This window comes from Myxine glutinosa, chromosome 5 (genome assembly GCF_964187855.1).
Source record: "Myxine glutinosa chromosome 5, kmMyxGlut1.1, whole genome shotgun sequence".
NCBI classification, from domain to species: Eukaryota; Metazoa; Chordata; class Myxini; order Myxiniformes; family Myxinidae; genus Myxine; species Myxine glutinosa.
The window spans coordinates 44,856,302-44,881,550 of NC_136265.1; the positions used below are offsets into that span (position 1 = coordinate 44,856,302).

At 44.0% G+C, this 25,249-nt stretch overlaps 1 protein-coding gene across 1 annotated transcript in view; it reads left to right on the forward strand.

The window, feature by feature from the left end:
- The first annotated feature begins 237 nt into the window (after positions 1–237).
- Positions 238–25,249, forward strand: part of IGSF22 (immunoglobulin superfamily member 22) — a 69,488-nt gene continuing 44,476 nt past the window's right edge. Inside the window, exons 1-7 of the mRNA XM_068117174.2 lie at positions 238–839; positions 6,732–6,837; positions 10,575–10,709; positions 16,637–16,770; positions 18,855–18,954; positions 20,324–20,363; positions 20,908–21,091. Of these exons, the coding sequence (XP_067973275.2) occupies positions 6,759–6,837; positions 10,575–10,709; positions 16,637–16,770; positions 18,855–18,954; positions 20,324–20,363; positions 20,908–21,091 (672 nt within the window). The 5' untranslated portion in view covers positions 238–839; positions 6,732–6,758. The remainder of the gene's footprint in view (positions 840–6,731; positions 6,838–10,574; positions 10,710–16,636; positions 16,771–18,854; positions 18,955–20,323; positions 20,364–20,907; positions 21,092–25,249) is intronic.

Here is a 25,249-nt window from a genome sequence, read left to right on the forward strand (position 1 = left end):
CCCACAAAGTTTTGCCGTAAGTCGTCCACAACTTTTTCAAAGATCGTGCTGTATATCAGTTTTAGCCCCATCACTAAATAAGGTCCAGATAGCCTGATGGTGTTGGCTTAGCGGTTAGGGTGCAGGCTTGGGATCCCAGGATCCTGGGTTCGAATCCCGATTGATTGGTGAATTAGCACCAGGGGGGTTGACTCAGCCTGTCATCCTTCTGAGGTCGGCAAATTGAGTACCAGTTGTGTCGCAAGAGGCGACAACCAGGTTTGGTGGCAGGAAGGGCATCTGGCCATAAAACATTGCTTCAAAAAGGGGACCAAGGTGCCCAAAAAGGACAACCCCTGCTTTGCAGGGGGAAAAAATGGCCTCTAAAGGTGGTTCCTACTCAATAAGGTCCAGGCCACTCCGATCCTTGAGGACCTAAAAAATTCTCACCAAAATCTAATCATTTCGTCCTCGCCACGTACGCAACCTCTCCACCCAATTTTATCCGAATCCGTCCACAAATTTTTGAGATATCCTGTTCAAAAACAAACAGACAGCGGTGAAACACAACCTCAATCCACCTTCTGGTTGTGGGAGCAGTAAAAAAACATAAACGAAGGAGATTGAATTTTAAAAAACGTTTTAAAAGATTAAATAAGAGAGTTAAGATATGGGGCTAGAAGCTGAGGGTTAGTGGGTGGACGTCGTTTGCTATTCAGAGGCAAGGAAGCCTCCAGAGGCAGCGATCTTCACTGCGCACTTGGCCGTATAAGGGTGGAAGGGTTTGGTCTCCTTGCTGTCCGCTGCCTGCGGTGCGGACCCCGACCAGAAAGCCGTACAGGAAGGAGAGTACCCTAAAGGTGAGCTGCAAACTAACTTCTAGCTTGGTATTATGAGGCTATACACACCTGCATGTACATTCTTTTGGTATATCGTTTTAGCGGAAAAACGTTTGGCTGATGATGTGACTTTGAAACAGGTTCATACGATGTGCACCGAGATTTAAAATGTAGTAGAAAGAAATACGTCGCCTTTCAGTCCAGCCAAGACTGTTACTACGTGAAATACCTTCCTGTTTTTTTTTAGCTTTCAGAGCAAAGGTAACTTCCGATGGGTGTCCAAAAACAGGTTGACCAACGACGAGATACCCACGTTAGTCCAACGCATGGCAAAAACGTATAACAAGGTATATATGTAAGGGGGGACAGGTAAGATTGCCCAGAGATATAAGGGCACTCGCTTCTAACCGTCTAGCCTGGGTTCAAATCTCAACCCAGGTATAAACTGTTATCCTGGTGTTTCACTGGTAGGGTGATGCCGTCCCTTGGATGGATGTTAAACTGAGCCTCCTGTCTGCTGGCATTAGTTGGTAGACGTTAAAGACCCTACGGTGTCCATCGCGAAGAATAGGTGACCTACCCACCGGAACCCTGACCAAATTACAAATTCCTGCCCTAACTATTGCTGGGAAGGCAATGGAAAACCACCTAGCATGGCCCTTGCCATAAACCTGCTTCATAAACCTGCTTCAGACAGGTATCCCAATTATCATTAGAACCCCTACAAATGCCATAAAATAGCTGCTTCTAACTATCAGTATCCTGTTAAAAAAGCAAAATGGCCACTTATCCAAAACCAGATGTCAGAGTTTTCTATTAACTAGAACGCCACTCAGTAGAGCGCATACTCCCGCCGTGGGTCAAGTTGGAATAGTACGATTTCACAAAAGTTTGAGGGAGTAGTTCATGTTGTTTGTTGTTGTATAGAAGATAATGTTAAAAAAAAACAAGGCAATTTCACTTACATTTTCGGATTCAGCGTTCAATTATATATAAGTGAGTGTATTTTGAGGCATGTGTGACTTCAAATAAAATTGTAAGCCAGGAAAACGTTCGTTTCATTCCTTAGGGATACAACATGTAAAACTGGCCCAAACGTCAAAACAAAACTCGCTCATTTTAAGTCGTACAAGCTAATGCGGCCACTCATTCTTCTGGGAAGAATCCCGTGCACATGCTGGTCACACTTATAACTCACCTAAGTCTTTATAAGTTCATCAAATACTGACACCGCGATTGACATTCGCTGAGGTAAATCACTAAATGTTGATATTGTAGCGGTTGCCGCTGAGCATACACAATCGCCTTACACCTGCCGAAGACGCAACCAGGGAGCGATCACTGTACCGGGCTCGCCCTGGCCGCCCGGGCATGTCCAGACTCGCCTTTCCCGGGCATGCCCAGACTCGCCTTTCCCTGGCAAACGCTCCGGCATGACGTGTTTGATTGTGCTTATATATATTGCTACCCGATAAACGGGCTACACAGAGTGTGCTGGGTTCTGTACGAATAAACAAGCTTTGAACTCAACCAAATGGCCTCGTTCTATCGCCTTCCACGACTCCTAAACTGGTGACCTCGGCTACCCCCGAACGGATTCGGGGGCTGCAAACGAACATGGCAGTTTCGATCGCACTGCCGGAGTTTTGGAACTGACGAGCGGCCATGTGGTTCGCGCACCACGCTCGGCTCCTCCTCTACGACCGGAGGGGCGAGCCCGCTCCAGGACCCTCCGAAGGAACGCAGTTACGAGATGTGGGTGGCACTGCTGCTCATCTCTTGCGCGCTCTGACGGCGGCACGGCTGCTTCGTTACCTTCGCGCGCACTGCTGTTCGTCACCTTCGCACAACTTCACTCTACAACCACAGCTGCAACTCGCGCAACTACTTCTCCGACCCTGCATCCTCGGGAGGCCCGCGAGGAACCTCGGCAGCCTCCCCCGAGGCCTTGACCAACCCCTCGGTTGGCTCAACCGCTTTTCACGTGCACCGAGGCCGAGCGCTGCTCGAGCCTTCTCGGCACTGCACCCGCGAACTGCGACCTCGGGAGGCCCGCGAGGAACCTCGGCAGCCTCCCCCGAGGACTTGACCAGCCCCTCGGTCGGCTCAACCCCAGTCCTACGTCACCCCAGCGCTTCGCACAGCGGAGTACGTTTTTGTGTGTCATGACGCACATCGGGGGCCACTCCGGCCGCCGTACGACGGGCCCTTCCGGGTCCTGCGACGGGACAACAAGTCTTTCGTCGTCGAAGTCGGCGGCAGGTCGGACCGGATTTCGGTGGACAACCTCAAGCCGGCGCACTTGGACGTCGACCAACCACCACGGTTGGCCCTTCCTCCGCGGCGAGGCCGCCCCCCGTCCACGGTTACCCCCGCTCGACCACCCACCACCACACTGGACCGCCCCCCCCCCCACGACCCTCCAGGGGTTGCTTCGGCCGGGTCATCGGGACCCCCCTTAAATTGACCCTGCCGGTGCAAGTCGATTCTGGGGGGGCGCGTGTAGCGGTTGCCGCTGAGCATACACAATCGCCTTACACCTGCCGAAGACGCAACCAGGGAGCGATCACTGTACCGGGCTCGCCCTGGCCACCCGGGCATGTCCAGACTCGCCTTTCCCGGGCATGCCCAGACTCGTCTTTCCAGGGCAAACGCTCCGGCATGACGTGTTTGATTGTGCTTATATATATTGCTACCCGATAAACAGGCTACACAGAGTGTGCTGGGTTCTGTACGAATAAACAAGCTTTGAACTCAACCAAATGGCCTCGTTCTCTCGCCGTCCGCGACTCCCAAAATATCTCTTCTGAGGTAAAAACAAAAACAAAAAAAAACAGTTTTAAAGCATTATACGTATCAAACGATACATTTTATGAAACGGGGAAACGGAATACACACTTTGGGGGTTTTAAAATGACAGAATATGTCTTTATTAGAAAAAAAAGAAAGAACCTTGAAGACAACGCTGCTAACAAAGTACACCGCTCTAGCGCATAACCACGAGTTTAAACTACATTTACAACAAATATGAAAACTATTTTCATATCACAATGTTAAATATAGAATATATAGAAGATAATGTTTTTTAAAAATGAGCCCTATCTTCCAATGGTAAAAAAATCCTTCAAAAAATTCCAGGATCGGGAATAATATTCTGAGCTTCACCAAAAACTAATCAATTCTTCCTTATCCCAAGGGAAATCATCCCACCAACTTTCATCCAAATCCGATTCAGAACTTTTCCAGATATCTTGTTCACAAACACACGAACACACACACGCACACACACACACACACACACACACACACACACACACACACACACACACACACACACACACACGGACACGATCGAATGCATTACTCCCTGGCGGGAGTAAATATTGGACTTTTTTGTACAGAAAGTCGAGGTTCGTTGATTATCTAGAACATCAAGCGGATCGGGACGCGACAGAACGAAAGGAACAGTAGAGAGAGAGAAGGGGAGACACCGAGAGCAGAGACGAAGGACAGGAAAGACAGAGATGGACAAACGAGGGATGCGGGTAATGATGAGGGGTAGGAGAGAACGGTCGGGGTGGACAAGATGGATACAGAAGCAAACTCACGGGAAGGAAAAACTGGAAATTTGGTGGGAGTGGGGACTTAACGGGATAGAAAAGATCTTGGTTTTGAATGGGGAACGGTGGTGAAGAGCGGTCTTGATTCTTGAAGATTGGAGGGAAAAATGTGTTCAAGCAGGATGTGGAAGTTGGTTGCATAGGAGGGAAGAAGAGGAACAAAGTGAGTGGAGGTGAGCACTGATCCTGGATTTTGCTAGTTTCACCAGAAGTGGGTTGATGTTGGACCTTGTGTGCCCTGCAGAAACCTCGGGAGAACAAAGCACAGAAATAGCAGAAGGTGCAAGACCAGAAAGTAGGTGGTAGAAGAGAGAGAGTCCACCGACCTGTCTACAATAGCAAAGTGACAGGCCCAAAGACTCAGCTTCATCACGGGAGATTCCAATGATCCTGAAGGCCTTGGTTTCCAGGACGTCAAGCTGAGAAAGATGTGAGGCAGGGGCACCAGCCCAGAGGGGAGAGCAGTACTCCATCAAGATGCAAATAAAGACCTTGGAGGTGTATCGGAGTTCAGACGTGCAAAGAAAGGACTTTGTATGATGGAGGTTGCCCAGTCGGCGGCTGAATTTGGAGGCCAACTTTGAAATGTGGTTTGCCCAAGAAAGATCATGGCTGAGAGTGAGACCCAGGAGTTTGAATGACTGAACTTCCTCAAGAAGATTGGTAAGAAAATAGATAGGCAGGTTTGCCAGATGGTCCTTTCGAAGAAAGATAGTTAGAGTGTGAGATTTGTCAGGATTGAAAGACATATTCCAAGAATTTGAAAATCTTGTGATTTTTTTTCAAGGTCTGAAGACAGGGAATAGGCCGCAGCCTTCCTGTCTGAAGGATTAGGGATGTCACAACAGAGGGTGGAGTCATCAGAAAATAGATAAAGGAGGTTTCCAGAATTAGAGATCATTTATGAAGATCAGGAATAGCATTGGGCCCAGAACACTGCCTTGAGGTACTCCAGCCTTGACTGTTGTCAAAATCTCAATCGTAGAACATTTTGAACCACCCTCAGAGTTAAATATCTGATCGTGGCCCAAACTTTGCATTTATTTCCTTTTTTTCCTGGATATTTGCCGCCAGTTCGTGCAAGTCTGTCAGTAATCTACACATTCCGGTAAGGTTCTGCATTGTGCATCCCAGTTTTGTAAATGGTGTTTGTATCCATAGTCGAGGTTTATGGAGGATCAATGTGCAGAGGGTGGAGGGGTTAAAGACACCAATCGAGGAAAATGCGGATTGTATGGGACTTTAAGTATGTTTGCACACAGATTGTGAGGAAAAAAGACCGAAAGTCTAACAGCGGCCTAGCCGGGCTTGTTTGATGCTCTGGTAGTGGTATGACCTTGGTGGGAATACCAGTTAACAAATAATGTAAGTATTAAATTATTTTGAAGTACTGTATGTCTCTAAGCTGTCTGTCACCATGGAAGTGAAGAGATTGCATTGAGACACTGGTTTATTTTATGTGTTTCGAGTCAACAATGAACTAACCATACACCGCTTCAATCCAGCAACTTTGCAGTCACGACAAAGGGATTGCAGTGTTATGATTATATTTACCATATTATTATTATTAACGTTATTATTGTTATTACAAAAACGATACTACTGTATTAAGAAACACGGACTAATTTGTCCGAAGCAGCCTGAAGGTGAGGCATGAAGGCATGAAGCCTAAGGCCTATAAGTACTGTGTTGTTCGAAGACCCGTAACACCGATGCTTTCGATATTTGATGGTCATTTTAACAATCGGTTTATTTGTGTTTCACCCTGAATGAAAAACGTAAAGGCAGAGCATGGCGATTGTGATATATGACAGGTTCGACGATATGTTCGGCCTGTAAGGAATATCAATCAAAATGGCGGTGTGTGGAGTCAGCCATCGTACGCTGTAATGACATCACATCACCCATGTCATGTGACCAGATCCTCAGCTCTGATTGGTGTACGTTTGTGAGGGACATACATCGATACATATATGGACAGACAAACACTGTTCTAGACGGTTTTGCCCTACTGGCTATGCTGGAAAACATAAAGAGGAAGTGTCACGATAGAGGAGGTGTTGACGATAGTAAAACCTGGTTCTGAAGAATACTTGACAATTTTCACATCTGATGTAAATGATTTATTTGCAGATTCTCACCTTTTGACCAATATTAAAATAACTCACCTGATTGAAGGTGGAGGTGGCACATGGGGGAGATGCTTTCAAATCTGGGAATAAGTAGAATTAAATAATGTCGTCATTAAAAGGTGCATGTGTTAACACCTGCATGCAATACACCTTTCTTGCAGAAGAAAGCAACAGCTAACTCTACCGCCATGGAATACCACACACAAACTACGACCATGACCAAGACGAAGAAGGTCACACATAAAGGAGTGACCACCGTACAACAAGGTAAGAAATCGCTCTTATCCATGTCAGCCTCTGCCACGGTTATTGTAATGTGATGCTATCTATGTTCCTGCTCCATGTGTGTGTTTGGTTCCGTGTTTTGTGAAATACCATATGCCCTCGCGACTGGAACAGGATCGTGTGAGATCTCACGAGAACATGCCACACATCTATATGGCCTGATGAATAAAGCTGTTATGTTACAGTTCCATCAGAACGAGCCGATTCGTCACACAGTCACGGATTGTTTGACCCCAATATGGGGGGCATTTAAAAATTACTTAACACTATTTTTTTTTAGTAATTTGCGTAACGTAACGCTCGATTACCATGTGTTCCGATGTAGCGTGTGTTCTGACGGGCTTGATTAATCCTTACTGTTATTTGACATTTGATGCAATTTTTTGGGGACCCTCATCGTGAGTAACACTAGGCCCAAACAAAGCCAATGAAAATCTGACGCAAAAAAACCCGGGCAGTGTATAATCAGCAGAGGCCTACAGGCCTAATGTGTGAGGCCCACCAGAAAACCAAAATGGCGGCCATATCATTTCGTATTGGTGCTATGGTGGGTGGAGTCAAGCGACAGATGTGGGTGTGGTTCGGCAGCTGTCCGACCAATGGGTGGGTGCACGTTTCAAAAATGGACCCCCAACAACAACAGCAACGCGAAGCTATTGTCGCAGGTAAGAATAAATTAATCAGGGAATGTAGCCGGTATAAGTTGCACACCAACTCGAGGAGGTCTTCCAATAGTTTAATGAATGTTTTGGTTTGAAGGGAACACAACATAAGAAAAAAGGGCAGCAACATGCGCTCACACGAGTCCTAGGGTCATTCAAGTCCAATCTCCGAATAACAACCGAACCCAAAGACAACAGTCTTCATGTGTGAAGAGGCGAATCCACACAACACCGGTAACCACACTCCACATTAATGGGTGGGCCTGAGAACGCGCCAAAGCCCTTCTCTCTCCACAGCAGTCATGGTGGAAGCCTGCTTTCGATTTCCGGTGGCCAGCAACTAAACTTCATTTTACATTTTATTACCCTGCACCCTCATGGAACAAATCACCATAAATCACACAACGATCTATCTCTAGACATTAAACTACAGTAGCAAGGAAAATTTATTAAATATAAATATACCAGCCAATGAGAACAACTCCATATGGCCACACCTTACGCCTACAAGTGGTTTGGTAAAAGTATAAATTTCCATCCGTTTGCCCGGTACAAGGCCGACGCATCGTATCAACACGACTCGGTCGATCGCTTTGTGGTCTTCCTCGTCGGATCACATATCTAAAAACCATGCGAATTGGAAGTCCGAATCCACGAAGCGTTACGCAACATGTCAAATGGAAATGTGGCCGAGCGAGCCTGATGCGTGATGCAATTACTTCCGGGTGTGCTGTGCTGACTCAACATTGCTAATTACCCCGCAATTGGTCTTTCCTTTTAATCACCTCACTATAACCAGAATTCACCCGAGACCAGGTATATTTAATAAAGAAACGTTACTGGTCACGGAGAGGGAATGTACAAGAACCAAAACATAAACAAGGCCGTGCTTTCCTGCAAATCCCTGGTGTTCCTGCTTCTCAAATTTTTGCATTCCAATCTCCCATAATAATCAAAGCATCTCCTTTAGGCACACACCACCACCACCCATCATTGATTGGGTTGTATCTCAGTACCGATTCTGCCTCCGTTTATTTTACAGGTTTCGTGACCAGAAAATAACACTTTGTGACCGTTATATTGAAACTGCCCAAACCGATCCATAGAAGTTCAAATCTATCTATAATTCCAGTAATCTCTGTGTGTGTGTTTGTCTGTGTGTATGTCTGTGTGTGTGTCTGTGACCGCTGTTTCTCGACAACCACGGGTCCGATATACTTTAAACTTGCCAGGTATATTGCTGGGGACCTGAGGATGTGCCTTTTCAAGGTTTCATATTAATCGGAGAAGTAGTTACCGAGCTATGTCCAAAAAACGATTCAACCAATCAGAGAGCAGTGAGCTATCACGTGTGCCGAACGTGCCGAACAGACTCTGCCTCGGACGGCACATTTGAGAGCGTATTCATTTATTTCACGTTGGCAAACTATGTTGGCGTTAAACTATGTTTTAAAACTAATTAAAACTAATTTGCGATTCATCGTAACTGCGATATGCGACCTTCCGGACAGTCAAATGAGGACGTCACTTCCGGACTTACGGATAGTCATAGTGACGACGTACTGATGCTGAACGTGGCGAGCAGACGCTGTAAGGTACGATCGATTGTAGTACACGTTTATAATAACTCTGCCGATACAGGCCCGATTAACTGCAGCGCCATCCGAGCTGCGGCGTCGGGACGATACATTCATTGTACGGTCACATCACGCACTTACGGGCACGCCCATGGGCCCATGGGCACGCCCATGCATGCATGGGCGAAGACATTTTTTTTTTTTTTTTGGGCAAGGAACGGGCACCCACGTACGGGCACGTCCTAGGCGAATGGACCAAACCATTTCATGTAAATAGAAGGGGGGGATATAATTTTAGATATATATATAGTACGGGCATGCCCTAGTATTCTCAAAATTTCAGTTATTGTCCTCTCCACCTCTCTCATTATTACATTTAACTTTCTCGTATTCACTGACCTTGTAGTCCATGTTCCAATTGTGTGAACGTTTGAGAAGCTCAGAGTTAGACTTTCAAATCTGCAGACCTCGACTACTGGATTTCCTTGCGGGTTTGATCCATCCCATCATAACGGCCAGGCCTACTCATCAAAACACTTTGCTCTACCCCAGCAGCCATTTGGACGCTTTCAAAAATGGGACGGCCGTCCCATTTGGACGCATGTTTCAAGTACATTGGTTGGTCTCGTGCGTTATTCTCTGTCTGTCAAATGCCTAGAGGTCACAATTTTAAACTAATCTTCACAAAACTTCACCACATGGTAGAGTTTGTCATAAGGAAGAAGCCTATTGATTTTGAGGACAAAAGTCAAAGGCTATCAAGAGGTCAAATTTCTAAAATTGTCATTTTTCATCTGATTGACTTGAAAGTTGAACAGCATTGGCATATCGAGTCACTAAATTGGGAAACCAACTATTTTTGAGGTCAAAAGGTCAAAGGTCAAACTTCTAAAATCATCAATTTTCATCTGAAAAATTGTCAATTTTCATCCGATTGATTTGGAAATGAAACAGCAATCGCAGAATGCCTCACTGAATTGGGAAACCAACTAATTGAAGGTTCAAAGGTCAACTAAAGGTCAAACTTCTAAAATCATCAATTTTCATCTGAAAAATCGTCAATTTTCATCGGATTAACCTGACGATTAACGAGCAATTGCATAGTACATCACGGAATTGGAAAACAAACTATTTTTGGGGTCATAAGGTCAAAGGTGAACTCAAGGTCAAACCTCTAAAATCATCAATTTTCATCCTATTAACTTGAAAATGAAACTAATTGCACAGTGCATCAATGAATTGCGAGAGCAACTATTTTGAGGTCAAAAGGTAAAAGGTCAACTCAAGGTCAAATTGCTAAAATCATCAATTTTCATCCGATTGAACCGAGCTTTGATTAAGATTGTCAATTAAAATCTTCATAAAATGACGAATTTGATGTATCCATGTCAACTTTTTTTGGAGTCAAGGAATTCTGAATAGGATTCCAATACTTATTGTCAATTTGGTAATTTCTTCCCTTGCTGTTTTTGTATTGCAGAGTCATCGATAACGCGCCGGAAATCTTCACTGGCTTCCAGCTCAGTCAGCGTCGTGACCCATAACTCTCAAGTCCCTCCGGGTCAAAGTCCTCCAGAATTCGTCATGAAACCATATCCAGTCACCTTACAAGAAGGTGGGTATGTAAGCAACTTGCAGACCTTGAGAGTCCAAAAACGTTTTCAAGGAATTAAGTGTAGAACTAATATATATATAACTTTTCATGACTCCATTGAAATCGCAGGTTGGGCCGCATGGAATTTAATTATTTTGGTTACTTTGACTGTCTATCAGCCATGGACTGCATATGAAAGAGATAGGAAATTTAACATAAATCTTAAGACAATTTCAAAAGGGAAGCGTCACAAAAAAACAAGAACAGCACTCAGTAGAGAACACACCTCCACCAGGCTGAACAGTTTACGTTTTGTACCCCACTGATAGGTCCTATCTGGATTCGGACCTGAATCAAAATCTAATCGGCTTGTTCTTGTCACCTACCCAACTCATCCACCAAGTTTTGTCATAAATCATCCACAACCTTTTGAGATAGTGTTCTATATCATTTTTGGCCCTATCTCTCAACGGTAAAGAATCACTTTAAAATGATCGGATCCGGATCCCGATTCGAATCTTCACCAAAATTGAATCAATTCTTCCTTGTCACATACCCAACCTGTCCACCAAATTTAGTCCGAATGCACCCACAAATGTTTGAGACATCTGAAGTGTTTTACGGTGGCCGGAATGCAAATCCTGTCACCAACTTCCTATAAAGAGGCAACCCAACTGCATCAGGTATGGATGGCCATTGGCTCACGAGGAGCTCCTCCGCCCTTTGACGACTTTGTTTTCAATCCTGCTGGATGTCCATATCCAATATCCATACAACCTCCTCAACAGGAAACCTGGTGGGGGAGTCAGTTTAGTCGCCGCCAACTCGACCATGAAACAGGTCCACCTGGTACCTGTAGCAAGTCACAGATTGGATCTGGCCTGACCTGACAATATAAAACTGAAGGGACGGGCGCCAAGTTTGTTCTGCTTCTGAATGTTTAATCTGCTTCAATGCATCAGGAGGCTTCATTATAAAGCCAATTTATATTTATTTTACATGTTTATTTCAATTGTGATGTTAAATTTTGGCTGCTACCCATCTTCCTCGACATTTCCTTTAATCTCAGCAACCTAATCCCCCTTTTTCCATTGTCCCTTGGTTTCAACTTTCACGGACGTCGGTTGGGAAAGTTGGGTCCAACAGGATTCCCTCGCCTTTATGTCGTGTTACCCGTTGGTGGCCCAATAACCTCAGCTAAGGACCGCGCCCTCAGCGTTCACCCGTCTTCCAACTGCTATTACTTCTATAGCCGAGCGAACTGTGAGTGGAAGCTGGCTAACCATTACCAAAGCAAAACAGTGGGGCAGAACCCCTGGTTATCCATAATCCATATGTCAGAACTCCTGGCTATCCATAAGTCAGAACTCCTGGCTATCCTACATACAACCTTATGTCGGATCAATGGAAGGAAGGTCGAGAATGAAGCAGACGCTAAATACACAACGATTATTTATTACAAAGCAATGGTGAAACGCACTTTATTTACAGGTCTTTACTCTTTATTCACCAAAGCGAAATCAAAGGCAAAATGACATGTATTTACAGCAAAACCAAGCAAATTAACAAGGCACAAAAGAGCAGACTTATCCTAACAGGTATTCTTATACAATCTTAACACATACACAGAGACAAGGTACCTGCATTCATTCTGTGATGAAAGAATAAAAGAAAGAATTGTAGAAAGAGGCAGTCTGGAGTGTAGGCTGTCCTCAACCAGTCAGGCCGCATACTATAATGCAGAGGGGAATTATGTTGAGGAAGAGGGTGATGGTGTGTTGATGTGGTGACAGGAAATGTGGTGTAAGTGTGGTGGGTGGCACGCCAAAGTCTCCATGGCATCACTGCGTCCTAGCATTGCGTTCCCCTCACCTCGCTCCGGAGTTAGTGCACCTTGTCCTGGACCCAACATGACCCAGAGTGGTTCGTTCCGGTAGGCAAAGCTTGGTGCAGGCAACACACGTAATGAGGTGGCCCTGGTGAACACACACCGGCCATGAACCAAGCCGTGTCCCGTGCTTTATACTTTCCACGCAGAGCGTGGCTTCCAAGTGAGCACAGCGCACACGAGCTTCTTCCAGATGTGTGCGGCCTTTCACCATTGATGCACGCTCGAAAGGGGCGGTTCCTATGATGCAGCTGGGGGAAAGTTCCAGCATCACTGAAGAAGCTTTCAATGTAGCCCCGGCCCCTCCTCTCCCACGCGATGCGGCAAAGGCAAGCCTCCGCCGCTCCTCTTTGCGTGTGAAGGTTGGTTTGTACAGTACGCATATCAAACCACTTTGCTTTGAGGTTCCTGGACAGTACGTAGCGTATTTTAAAAGCGATCGGGTCCCCTGTGCACTACTTGGCACGGCTGAAAGATCCGGCCTTCATTATCCTTGCATTTGGCGTGTTTGAATAGGTGTTGTCCTGAGTGACAAATGTAATGGTGCAAGGAGCATTGAGGCTTGGTGAATCGAGATTGGTGAAGCGGACTGAAGGTGGATTGAGAGAACGAACCGATTGCGGATTGTTGGAATGAAAGATAGTTGGAAATGGGGAGACATCACACCGGGAATACATAAACTTCTCGAACGAAAACACGTGTTCTAGTAAGGGCATTTTATGAGATATTTCACAAATCTGTTAACTAAATTGTTACCAAAAAATTTCTTCACCAATATGTTTGTAAAGGTGTGTAATAACATGTGTTAAAATGTTGAAGTTCAACTCCCATGGGAAACCCAGAAAAAAAGCTGTTGAATTCGGGTACCGAAAAATTATTTTCGAGAATTTTTATTTTTTTAAATCGGCCCTTAAGTAACTTATGAGGGGTGAAATAAGGGTTTTTCATGATTCTGAGTTGATTGTTAACATTTATATTTTCACTTTTACATTTACACACAAAGTAGCTTTTATTTCACATACATATATAATACTCAAGAGTTATTTCTCATTCACAATGTCAGAAGTTTCAACAGTCATTGTCTATGTCTTCTTCAGACTCAACAACATCATGACTGCAGTTTCTGCATGTAATGCCGTTACAGACTCCACAGGCCGAGATGCACGTGACCCCATTCTTCTTGCAGCTGCATCGCCGGTTGCTGCAATCTCCATGACAATTACAGCTCGTGAACTGCAATAGCTCCTCAGGAGCCGTGGGGTCCAGTGTTGGAACTGGCTCATACCCATGCACACCTATTGTCCATCCATAGTCATTGGGGTTCAGAGACATGCTCTGTAGAAGGATCCAGTCCCGGGTCTGCAGGTAGGCACGGAGTGAATGTTGTGCAGCTGCACCCTCTGTTGGAGGTAGAGTCTCTGGTTTGATCACTCCTGCCGCTGCCTTCCTTGAGAACATGTTGTACCGAATTTCACCCAATGTAGTATCTCGTCCATGGTAAATGTACTTGAAAATCGCAGTACCAGCCTTGCAGGAACAAGTGTCAGCTGACTATCGATGTCAGTCATACTGTGTGTGGTGGGGTATGACTTTGGACCTAAATCAATCAAGGCAATATCATTGGATATGAACTTGAGTGCCGTCTTTATGATCTGAGTTTTCTCATCTCCATGGTCAAGATTAGCATGATGCTCTCGCAGAATATTGTCGGTGCCATCTTTGAGACAGAGTACATCTGCCCTTCTTTCCTGTGTTGTGAAATACAAGGTGTCTTCGTATTTCTCTAGAAGTTTTATCTTCAGCCAATGCTTTGAATAAGAAAGGCTCTTCTCTGGTGACTGATCAAACTCCTGCAGCTTTTCATGGACTTGGTCCATGTTCATTACCCCATGCTCTAATTCTGAGTCTAACCATTCGCAGAATTCAATAAAAACTGCCTCTCGCTCCTCATCAATACTCCTCTGTCCTCTCTTCCTTTTTCCTTCCTCATCAGTCTTGGACAAACTGTCACCTCTCGCAAACATAAGTTTGCATCGCAAATGGTACAGTGTTTCTTCTGCTACCAAGTCGTTGATCCCTTCCAGGCGTCCAGTGACTTCAGTGCCCCAGTCATCCCCGCGACTCCGTGCTGTCTTCAGCAGGCTTGCCTTCAGTGTATCTGCAGTCAAATTATCTGGCACTCTGTATTTCTTTCTAGCTTGTGCTGGATTATTTTTGTAGAGCTGGGCTGGTTGGTTGCAAAGAATGCATACATCCTTATACAGGAGGTCAACTGACTGTGATCTTCTAGAACTGCAGCCAGTTGATGAACTGAACTCACAAGTAGTGCGTCTTCTCTTCAACTTTGATGACTCTTTCTCTGCCTTTGATGCTTGAGCTGACTTCTTGGTGGTTGCAACAAAGTTGTTGTACAGATCATTTTACACTTCTGGTGGTACCTCAGTTTTCCTTCCTTTTGAGCCTCCTTCATACGTTCCACAACAGTAACATTTTCGACAGTTTCTGCTTGTTTCAATAAAGTTGAGTATCCCTTTGGAGTTGCCTGTATGAGCCTTTCAGCTGGTGTATCCGAGCGTGCACAGATGAAGCAATTGAGCACAGGTGGAGTAACGTCTTCATCCATATTGCTAGACTCCATGTCCTGCAAAGTAGAAAATGAGATATATTTAGAAATTATTTTTCCACAAAGGAGTGTCTGTGGTGAAATATAAATGTTAACAATCAACTCAGAATCATGAAAAACCCTTATTTGACCCCTCATAAGTTACTTAAGGGCCGATTTAAAAAAAAAAAAATTCTCGAAAATAATTTTTCGGTACCCGAATTCAACAGCTTTTTTTCTGGGTTTCCCACGGGAGTTGACCTTCAACATTTTAACACATGTTATTACACACCTTTACAAACATATTGGTGAAGAAATTTTTTGGTAACAATTTAGTTAACAGATTTTCATATGTTTCCCTTACTATTCCCATTCCCAAACCCGTAGCATAGACAATGGGCAAAGATTTATATCTTTACACAGACTGAGAAACAACTATCTCGGGATTCCTAGGATGTACATGGATGTGCTCCCCCAGGGGTACATTTTCCAAAACCACAACAATATAATTAATATAAGTAAATAAATATTACATTTTTATTATTTATTTATTTATTTTTACATATACTGTATGTATTATTACTAGGGCATGCCCGTACTATATATATGCCCGTACTATATATCTATCTAAAATTATATCCCCCCCCTCTATTTACATGAAATGGTTTGGTCCATTCGCAACGCCAAAGCGAACGGCGAACGGCTTGCGAGTACAGTGACAATCCCCCCCCTCTATTTACATGAATGGTTTGGTCCATTCGCAACGACCACAGAACCCCCCCCTCTATTTACATGAAATGGTTCGGTCCAAAGCGAACGGCTTCCGGAGTTTGGTAAAGAAATCGCCATCGCGTACACAAACGCGCAGGAAAGCGAATGAATCGCAAATTCGTTTTTATTAGTTTTAAAACATCGTTTAACGCCAACATAGCGCCAACATAGTTTGCAAACGTGAAATAAATGAATACGCTCTCAAATGTGCCATCCGAGGCAGAGTGTGTCCGCCACGTTCGGCACACGCGCTAGTTCGCTGCTCTCTGATTGGTTGAATCGTTTTTTGGACATCGCTCGGTAAGTAATTGTCCGATTAATATGAAACCTTGAAAAGGCACATCCTCGGGTCCCCAGCAATATACCTGGCAAGTTAAAAGTATATCGGACCCGTGGTTGTCGAGAAACAGCGGTCACAGACAAACACACAGACAGACACACACACACACACACAGAGATTACTGGAATTATAGATAGATTATGGGTCAACAGTTCTTCCATGAGCAGAAATTGTACAATGTTTAATTTTAAAATACCTGCAGGAAAACCTACATTTTTTATAGTTGGCAATCCCCACCCATCAATATCTGATAATTGCGCTACCTTTTATCACCATCCCTGGGTCCCCCCCCCCCCCCCCCCCCATTATGAATGAAGCGGTACTCTGACCATGCTGTGCCTGTGCAGGAAAGTCTGCCGTGTTTCGTGCACGAATCTCCGGTGATCCAAGGCCACAAGTGCAGTGGAAACGAGGTGACAAGGCTTGTGCTGATCGCTGCAAGACTCGCTACGAGACCGCCACTCAGGAGCACATCCTGCAGGTAACGATCTAGTCCACATTGAACTCCAACGCAGGCCAGCCATGGTAATGACAGTCTTGAGAGATACTCGATGTCCCATCCGGTGACTGGGCAGGGCTTTCTAAATGTACCTGGACATCTTTTCAGAGCACGTACGAGTTGGTTCTCGTACATCATCATTGATTTCGTTTTATGATTTTAAGACCTTAAAGGACAAGTGCTTGAAGGACAAGTCCAAAATCTGTTCTTCTTAGGTTGATGCTGAGATTTTAGGTTTGCCTTGCTGTTTTCGAGATGAAAACCTACAGGAGGAAGGCAAAAACACACTATAAAATTCCGGTGCGAAATTTCTCCGGGTTTGTCAGGTCAGTCTTTTGGGACTGCCACTGGTAACATGTATCCCAGTGCTACCTGCCGCATGGTCGGGCTGTTGGCGACTACACCGACACCCCTAATTGGCTTTGCTCATGGTGAGGGTGACTGTGACACCCTGCCAAAACCAAAAACACCACCTGGCAAAGGACGAACGAGCTCTCGAAGGGAGCCAATGGCCATCCACTAAGGAAATGGTGTCTCCCATAAAACAGCCATCTGGATTGGAGCTGTTCAAGTCATACCAAAGACTTTAAAAATTGCACGTGCTGCTTCCATGCTTGAAAAGGATAGAGCACAGACAATCCCGTATGGTTGGCATCCATAGGGAGGAGAAAATTCCTCTTGAGGAAATGCCCCGCTGAGTACGGTGAGAAAAGCGGCGCCATTGTACCCAGAATTTCCCGGAAGTGACGGCAGTGATGTCACTTCCCCCAAGCTCAGTGGCTGTGTTTAAGTGTTTGTCTCATCGGTATAATCCGTGTGTGCGTGTGTCACTTTTATTACGGGCCTTAGCCCATGCATTTATAATTAAACAAGTACAAAAAGTTTTAATTAAAACAAAAGCCGCGTCGATGTTACACAATGCCTAGATGCAGCTGTGCCTATAACGTCGATGTTATAGGCACAGGACATTCCTATTGATTCGATTACTTGATGTTATTTTTGTGCAAAGTGAAAATATATCTCGGCAATTTCCCGTGTGTGGCGACGAATTTTTAATATATCTCGGCATTTTCCCGTCTGTTATTTCAGGCGGTGTATGACTGACCATGCCGCGATGTAAAAAAATATATATCTCGGCAATTTCCCGTGTGTGGTGACACGTGAACGAAGCTATGCTCCTTTCTCCACATTATTGTGACGACGTATAAATTAAATATTTCATCGTGACGATTGTCATCAAATGGACGAATTTTTAATATATCTCGGCATTTTCCCGTCTGTTATTTCAGGCGGTGTATGACTGACCATGCCGCGATTTTAAAAAAATATATCTCGGCAATTTCCCGTATGTGGCGACACGTGAACGAAGCTATGCTCCTCTCTCCACATTATTGTGACGACGTATAAATTAAATATTTCATCGTGACGATTGTCATCAAATGGACGAATTTTTAATATATCTCGGCATTTTCCCGTCTGTTATTTCGGGCGGTGTATGACTGACCATGCCGCGATTTAAACAAAATATATATATCTCGGCATTTTCCGGTCTGTTATTTCGGGCGGTGTATGACTGACCATGCCGCGATTTAAAAAAAATAAATCTCAATGGACTTGAAGTTACAGGCCTTTGAGAATTCATTTCGTTCTATAAAGGGCAACTTTCATCGGATTTTCTTCCCGTTTTTTTTCAACCGAGTCTAAAACTATGTTAGCGACTGTGAAAAATGAAATTATATATCGAATTTGATTTGAAATAAAACTGTGTGAGAGAGGAAGACACCACGGGCCTACAAAACAGGCCTCAAAGCTATGCGAGTTAATAAAATGGTGGATATTTGTTTATATGAAGCCTCTGACAGAATGGGTGGAGCTATGGTTCCCAGAATGGGTGGAGCTTTGAGGTTTTGTCTTCTCTGCAAGAACAAGAACAAGAAGAACAACAACAACAGCAGAGGGCACTCTATGACCAGCGTCTGCGACGCGGCTAAAAACAGCATAAGTAACAGTACATCAATATCACCATCATGGTAATGTTTCCCAATGATTGTTCTTGTTACATTCAGATTGAAGACACTGTGATCGAGGATTCGAACACGTACAAGTGCATAGCCGACAATCCTTTTGCTGAAATCACCTTCACCTTCACACTTGTTGTTACAGAAAGTGAGTCACAACTAACACCATGATTGACATATAATAGAATCTTCCCTCGACAAATGTGCACACTCATTGTTAACACAATTCACCAACTACGATTGATTAAACTTTGAATCTCCATTGGCCCACATGATGCTTGGCCACTACGATGGCTGTGTTTGGAGTGTGTCTCCTTCTCAAATGTAGATTTTGAAGATTCTTTAAATGTAGATTTTGAAGATTCTTTCACATGGTTCACGCCATTGGATTTGAATTCCTAAATGCCTTGGCAACCTTAGAACAGGTGATGAGGACTTAAAGGGCCACAGACACAGAAAAATCATGTTTGGTTTAATCTACCATATAAAACACAATGTCAGTTTGTGTGTTTGTACAGATGTCTGTCCCCATTCATAAGGGGAGGTTTTAAAAGCCAATCTTTTAACACAAATATGTCTTCACCATGGTCTATTTTTGAGGATAAAACAAACTCGACAAACATTTTCCATAAAAGAGTAATTATGTCTCTTCTATTGCAAATGTAGACGGTGGCTTGCAAACCGAGCCTCAATGGCGGTGTACATGAGCGTTAAAAAAACAAAAACAATAAATACAAGGCTCGGAGGTGAAATTCGTGCAACGCGCACAGAGTAAAACGAGTGTTCATTTACCTCCGTATGATGTCTAATAAATAAAGAAGATATAAGCACACCTGACACTAGGCCGAGGCTTCAGACTTTGGCACGCTCACAAGGCTGCACCGTCGAATAAACTGTTCCAACTCGTCATTTTTCACGGGGTTTGTACTAGTAAATAGATATTGCTTCACTTAACACCTAATTGTTCTTTTTTTGAATAAATATCTTGGAAGGAAGGTATTAACATTTTTGGGTGTCCTTTTAAGCTCGATTGGTGCTGTCCCCCAAAATATGGTGAATTGATTACCCACGTGACCAGCTACGTCATGTCGAGAATTGTTTTTTTCCGCAGGTAGTTTTTATAATGATTTCGACTATCAGAGGATTCTTGATCAGGAATTTCTTTCCTCAAATTCGCTTTCTGACGAGTCTGAAGCAAGTTGTGCGGCCATTATCCATTGTGTGCTGAGCCAACCTTGCCTCACACAGATGACGTCATGAACATTGCGATTTTTAGGGGTGGTACCTATTTGGTTTGCTTTTTTAAAACTGTAACACCTCAAAAATTAGGATTAAAAACTACGTTCAGTTTTTCATTATAACCTGAAAACAAATGTAATCAAAACAAATTGTTTTTTCTGTGTCTGGACATTTTTTGGTTTGATTGTTCCAAATGTGTGTCTTGTACAATTTGTAGCAATTGACACAACATACCATTTGTACATCGTAACTTCTATTGTGTTCTCTTCTCAACACAGACCCAGATAAAGTGGATTTCAAATCTCTGATGAAAAAGAGGTATGTTTTACAACATCCAAACTTTTCTGGGATTGGTGGTACATTTCCATGTGCAAGTGGCACTAAACCAAAAGTTTCCAGAGTTTCAAAAGAAAAGGCCTCTACGTATCCAAAAATCATTACTCGCTGTGAAGAAAATGTCATCATAGATCATACTTATGACGTCACTGGTGTCTAAGGATTCCATGGAATTTCACTAAGAATTGGCCATTGTGTGTGGCCACTTGCTCATGGAAATAAATGGCTTGGCAACCTAATTAGCGATGAACAGCATAAAGTCCTCTTGATTAGATTCCCTTCCTAATAGGGATCGATTTGTATTTGTATCCGAATAGGGATCATAAGCCAACCACCTTAACCAATAAGCCACCAGGCCTTGTACTGCATACTCCGAGTATATGGAGGACCTCAATCTCCCATATTAGAAGACTGAGGTCCAATGTGATACCCATGAGATGGGGGTTCAACTGTACGATAGGTAACTCCATTACAACTGAAGATCTGCAATGTTCATTTTCCTAATTTGAGCAATTCACGTGTGCAGATCGAAGGTGCCAGTGATAGTGAAGGAAGAAAAAAGAGTTCCGGACGAGAAAGAGATGATGGAGATCTTAACACACGTGCAGAAGAAAGACTACGAGAAAGTCTGTGCGCAATATGGTTACACAGACTTCCGGGGAATGTTGAAGAAACTAAAGCAGATGAAAAAGAAAAAACAGGATGTTGACGTAAGATGAAAGAATTACAATTTTTACTTTTGGGTACTGGGTCCTATACACATACATACTGTCGTGCGACTCCCGGTTAACACCAGAAGGTCGCGGATAGGCCTAAACGGTTTATAATAATACATATAACATATATAATATATATGATACATATAACAACAATAATAATATAACATATAATATATAATAATACATATAACATATAATAGTATTATGTTATATGTATTATAATAATACATATAACATATAATAATAATAATAATAATACATATAACATATAATAATACATTAATTAATGAATGTTTAAAATAATACATATAACATTAATTATAACGATATAACATTATAACAATATAACATTAATTATTAATTAATTAATATAACATTAATTAATATTAATTAATTATTAACATTAATTATAACATAATTATAACATTAATTATAACATTAATTATAACATTAATTAATTATTAACATTAATTATAACAATATAACATTAATTAATTAATGTTTATAATAATACATATAACATATAATAATACATTAATACATAACAATACATATACATATACATACAGCATGTCTCAGCTGTAATGGTGACCATGAACCCCTGCAACACACCAGCGCTCGCTCCAAGAGTCCTGATCCACAGGGAATGCCTACCACAAGTCTACCCTGTTTAGTTATCCATTATACAGTCCACGAGATCTCTAAATTATAGCCAGAAGGTAAGTCATGAAAATTGTATGAATTTTGGATCAGTTTTAGTCTGTGAAAGAAACAGAACCATCCACTACTAGTGCATCATGGATTCATTTATTCCTTACCCAGTGGTGGGGGGGGGGGGCTTGATTTGCAAATGTAATAAAATGGGAAACCAAATAGTACATTGGAGTCATCAGAAGGAACCTGAATAAGCAAAGAGCAAAGATGGAGTCATCAGGAGGAACCTGGATAGGATTCGGGTTTCAGTCGCTTCTCCACAACCCTCAAACCCATCCAAGCGTAGCCAAGTAAACCTTACAGAAAAATCTCTGCAAGAATTCACTTCTCCTTGGACAGATCGATGAAGAAAGAGAGAAAGAAAGAACAAGAAAGAATTAAAATGAATAAGGAGAAATGTGAAAACGTATAAAGAAATGTGAAAGGAAAAAAGATCCCTAACTCCTAGTCCGAGCTCCTTCCCTTAAGTCGCAGTTCTAACTCCCAGCTCCAACTCCTAGCCCTAGCTCCTTCCCTTAACTCCCAGCCCTAACTCCCAGCCCTAACTCCCAGCCCTAACTCCCAGCCCTAACTCCCAGCCCTAACTCCCAGCCCTAACTCCCAGCTCCAACTCCTAGCTCCAACTCCTAGCTCCAACTCCTAGCTCCAACTCCCAGCTCCAACTCCCAGCTCCAACTCCCAGCTCCAACTCCGAGCTCCAACTCCGAGCTCCAACTCCTAGCTCCAACTCCTAGCTCCAACTCCTAGCTCCAACTCCGAGCTCCAACTCCTAGCTCCAACTCCTAGCTCCAACTCCTAGCTCCAACTCCTAGCTCCAACTCCTAGCTCCAACTCCTAGCTCCAACTCTGAGCTCCAACTCCTAGCTCCAACTCCTAGCCCCAACTCCTAGCCCTAACTCCTAGCCCCAACTCCTAGCTCCAACTCCTAGCCCTAACTCCTAGCGCTAACTCCTAGCTCCTACTCCTAGCTCCAACTCCTAGCTCCAACTCCTAGCTCCAACTCTGAGCTCCAACTCTGAGCTCCAACTCCTAGCCCCAACTCCCAGCCCCAACTCCTAGCCCCAACTCCTAGCCCCAACTCCTAGCTCCTACTCCTAGCCCTAACTCCTAGCGCTAACTCCTAGCTCCTACTCCTAGCCCTAACTCCTAGCCCCAACTCCTAGCCCCAACTCCTAGCCCCAACTCCTAGCCCCAACTCCTAGCCCCAACTCCTAGCCCCAACTCCTAGCCCCAACTCCTAGCCCCAACTCCTAGCCCCAACTCCTAGCCCCAACTCCTAGCCCCAACTCCTAGCCCCAACTCCTAGCTCCTACTCCTAGCTCCTACTCCTAGCTCAAACTCCTAGCTCAAACTCCTAGCTCCAACTCCGAGCTCCAACTCCTAGCTCCAACTCCGAGCTCCAACTCCTAGCTCCAACTCCTAACCCCAACTCCTAGCCCCAACTCCTAGCCCCAATTCCTAGCCCCAACTCCTAGCTCCTACTCCTAGCGCTAACTCCTAGCTCCTACTCCTAGCCCTAACTCCTAGCTCCAACTCCTAACCCCAACTCCTAGCCCCAACTCCTAGCCCCAACTCCTAGCTCCTACTCCTAGCCCTAACTCCTAGCTCCTACTCCGAGCCCCAACTCCTAGCCCTAACTCCTAGCCCTAACTCGTAGCTCCTACTCCTCGCCCCAACTCCTAGCTCCAACTCCTAGCTCCAACTCCTAGCTCCAACTCCTAGCTCCAACTCCTAGCCCCAATTCCTAGCCCCAATTCCTAGCCCCAACTGCTAGCCCTAGCTCCTAGCCCCAACTGCTAGCCCTAGCTCCTAGCCCCAACTCCTAGCCCCAACTCCTAGCCCCAACTCCTAGCCCCAACTCCCAGCCCCAACTCCTAGCCCCAACTCCTGAGCCCAACTCCTAGCCCTAGCTCCTCGAAAGATGTTGGGAAGAACCCAGATAGACAGATTTCAGCATTACTTCCTCAGGCAAAAACGCAGCCAAAGTTACAAACTACCAGAGGTCCATCAGTGGGGAAGCACAGTCTGCACAGCATCAAGATATGGTACAATCGTCATGAAACAGAAAACCAAATACTACATTGGAGTAATCAGAAAGAACCCGAATAATGGAGTCATCAGGAGGAACCTGGATAGGTTTCGGTTCCATGGAATTAAGGCTTCTAAAGCCATGTGGGTTGACTGATGCTACAGGTAGTGGTGCAGCAGGATGACACTGCTATTGCCAGTGTTTGTTCTGAGATCAAATAAACCATAAACTGCTTTTGCACCGACGCTCTGTGTGTGTGTGTATATATATATATATACACAAAGAATTAAGTTAAGCACCCCCCCGTTTTTTTACAACCTCGCACATTACAAGTTTGTTGTCGTCAAAACAGTGTAATATACCCATGATATTGCTATATTTTCTGGAGAAGTGATATTATGGTCACATAAAAACATAACAATCATGCCGTTTTCAATATTTTATTCTGAATAATTTAAGGTGAAATTTTTTGGGAATTTTAGGCATATTTTCACCTCAATTTAAGTATGGAGCTATAGGTCCATCACGGACAGTGTGGATGACGTTTATGTTTTCTAACGTACAATCATTGTTCTGAGAAGACCTCTAGCGATCTTTGCGTCAATAACGTAGGACCCACGTGATCGGATCACTGACTCAACCCTACGTCTCATAGACCCTGTAAGCCGTCGTATGCGTTGCTGTGGCAGGTTGTTCCATTCCCGATGTAATGCACGTTCCAATTCATCCAGATTGGCTATTGGAGGGACCATCTTCGCAATTTGTCGTCCCAACATGTCCCAAACGTGCTCGAGGGGGTTCAGGTCAGGACTGTACGCAGGCCAGGGGATGGTTGTCACAGCACCTTGCTCCATCCGATCACGTGGGTCCTACACACGTTATTGACGCAAAGATCGCTAGAGGTCTTCTCAGAACAATGACTGTACGTTAGAAAACATAAACGTCATCCACACTGTCCGTGATGGACCTATAGCTCCATACTTAAATTGAGGTGAAAATATGCCTAAAATTCCCAAAAAATTTCACCTTAAATTATTCAGAATAAAATATTGAAAACGGCATGATTGTTATGTTTTTATGTGACCATAATATCACTTCTCCAGAAAATATAGCAATATCATGGGTATATTACACTGTTTTGACGACAACAAACTTGTAATGTGCGAGGTTGTAAAAAAACGGGGGGGTGCTTAACTTAATTCTTTGTGTATATATATAACACATCATAAAAAAATTAATGTGGAAAGGGGGTACTGAAGACATGCAGGAACTCCCCCCCCAATCCCCCAGCACATGGCGCTGGTGAGTGTGTCGTGTATGTGTGTGTCAGTGTAGGTGTGTGTGTGTGTGTGTCTGTGTGTATGTCATTGTGTGTCTTTGTGTCTGTCTGTGTGTGTGTGTGTGCG